Genomic DNA, 2220 nt, shown 5'->3' with positions numbered 1-2220 from the left:
CATACGCGTAAAAATTACATATTAGTGTGTGTAAAAATACGTCTATGCTTTGATTTTTTCAATTTTCATTGCAGAACGCACATCGTCATTTTTTCGATAATCTGAAAATATTTGTATAGATAACGCACGCATTATCGATGGGAATATACGGTAATTCATACATCCTGACACAAAAGACCTCAATTTCCACAAACCTTACTCTGGGCATGACTTCAAATTTGTCGCAACTTAATGTAGCTTTTTGCATCAAATGAAGGAACATGATTTTCACTGTTTGTATCAATGAAATATTTTTTATGGCTTCGATGCTCATCTGAAAGAACAGTTAGGTCAAATTTTAAGTTGTTACCGTGGAAATAATACATAAAAATTAACAAAGTAACACCGGGCCATTTTTATGACCAGTGTATTGTTATTTTTTAAAAGGGCCTTAAAATGCTATATCAAAAGGGGGTATGATCCTGATATTTTTCTCTACCCACGCATTGGCGTTTTATGTATCCAAATAATTACACTGATCAAGTTAAAAATATTACGAAGGACCGCAGGTTTCCACACAATGACATCCTTGTCTCGTCATTAGCCCGAAAAACATTATTATTATTTCTAACCCACCAAAAGCAAAAATTGAAAACGCGCGGACTATTGGCGCGATGTCGATAGTGCTGCAATCTGGAGGCATTACTATGTATTAAAATGAATAACTAAAAAACATCAAATCCGTTCCATACTTTCTGATCGGAGGCCGTGGACAGGGTCGAGAGTTCGAAGGAGTCGGTAAGGCGAATTAAGTGTGGAAATGGACATCCTTCCCGAGCAGCCCAAGAAGCTAACAGCTTATGAGCTGTTAGGTTCGGAGCCACGTCCATACCCTTTTCTATCCCAGCATTTTAATCCCTTCTTTTTTGGCTTTCTGGGAGTATCGTCTGGCTTTCTATATAATTTCCTTGGCAAAAGACCTTTGATCAGTGGTAAGTTAATCTTTTGTCTTTTATATTACGTTTTTTGTAAATATTGATTGGTTTTAATGACTATCCTTATTATTTCAGGAATGCAGAGGCAAATAGGTTTGGGTGCAGTTGGCTTTATCATTGGGAAAGTACTCGACGACCGAAGAAGTAAAGGCCTGGCCAGGAGGGATGCTGTTTTGAGGCATTACATTGAACTTCATCCCGAAGATTTTCCAGAACCAGGTATTAATGGTGTTATTACATTTCCTTGCCAAGATTTATGGCAAAATGGTCTTGTTATGAGATTTTTCTTTTTTTTTCAGAGAGGAAGAAGTTCAAAGATATTTTATTACGCTGGGTTCCTGTACGTTAAAATTCTTAGTGGTGCATAATTGTTTTCGTCAATCACTCCTAAGCAGTAGCAGATGTGTGGACTGTAAGTCAGAGAGGATTTAGTACCTGTAAATAATAATGTTGTGTTAATAAAATTTCCTTTTGACAATTTTAAGGATATTGGCGTTTAATCATCCGTGGAGGTCGTATTCAAAGTTAGTATTTAATTTTGAATTTGTCCTCGAATTCCATTTATCAGTTTTGTACATGTTTCCCCGTAAATTTTCCTCGTAGGAACTTCCGTCCGTCCTTGTCAACAAAAAAACAAATTATTCATAATTTGTAAACATTAATTCTCAACTTCCAAGGTACTCTTGTTAGCTACAGTAGGTGTTCCACCACTAACAATTTTCGTAAGGCCTTTTAATTATAGTGAACACCCCGTTATGCTACCAAAAGTACTTGACAGGACGTACATGCCCTGACCGTCTGGTGATTACATTTTTTGAGAAACATATCCAGAACCACTGTACAGAAATTTGTGCCGCAAATGATGGGATGTTTCACTTTGATAAAATAGGGTTTTTAAATTATGTGAGGGTAGAATTTAAATCGAGGTACTCTCGTTATTTTTTTATTGTTCCTGGAGGTATGAACTCTAGATGTGGAGTTTCAAGTCGAAGTTTTGTAAGTTATTTTAAGTTTCGTATAACTTTCTAGATTGACATGCTTGTTCGCTTCAAACCTGGGGAGTTTGACAACCCAACTGCTTACATCTGAATATCTTCGCCTAATAGTTTAAAACAAACTTTGTATAGGTCCTTTGACGGCCATTAAATACTGTCATGAGCACTTCATCCAGTGATCCAGAATATGGGTTACCTTAATTATGTGATGATTGCTGCTTTCTATGTTCTGACATTTCAAACTCATAACG

At 36.4% G+C, this 2220-nt stretch overlaps 1 protein-coding gene across 1 annotated transcript; it reads left to right on the top strand.

Annotated features, from left to right (window-relative positions):
• The first annotated feature begins 712 nt into the window (after positions 1 to 712).
• Positions 713 to 1458, top strand: ND-B14.5B (NADH dehydrogenase (ubiquinone) B14.5 B subunit). Its single transcript, XM_071598133.1, has 3 exons — positions 713 to 971; positions 1050 to 1193; positions 1274 to 1458. The coding sequence occupies exons 1-3, from the start codon at positions 800 to 802 to the stop codon at positions 1321 to 1323; spliced, it is 366 nt and encodes a 121-aa protein (XP_071454234.1). The 5' UTR covers positions 713 to 799; the 3' UTR covers positions 1324 to 1458.
• Positions 1459 to 2220: the final 762 nt, after the last annotated feature.

The sequence above is a fragment of the Hetaerina americana genome, unplaced genomic scaffold (assembly GCF_022747635.1).
Source record: "Hetaerina americana unplaced genomic scaffold, ioHetAmer1.1.p SCAF_10, whole genome shotgun sequence".
NCBI lineage: Eukaryota > Metazoa > Arthropoda > Insecta > Odonata > Calopterygidae > Hetaerina > Hetaerina americana.
The sequence above is the reverse complement of the archived record's forward strand: the minus strand, read 5'-3'. Positions and strand labels throughout refer to the sequence as shown.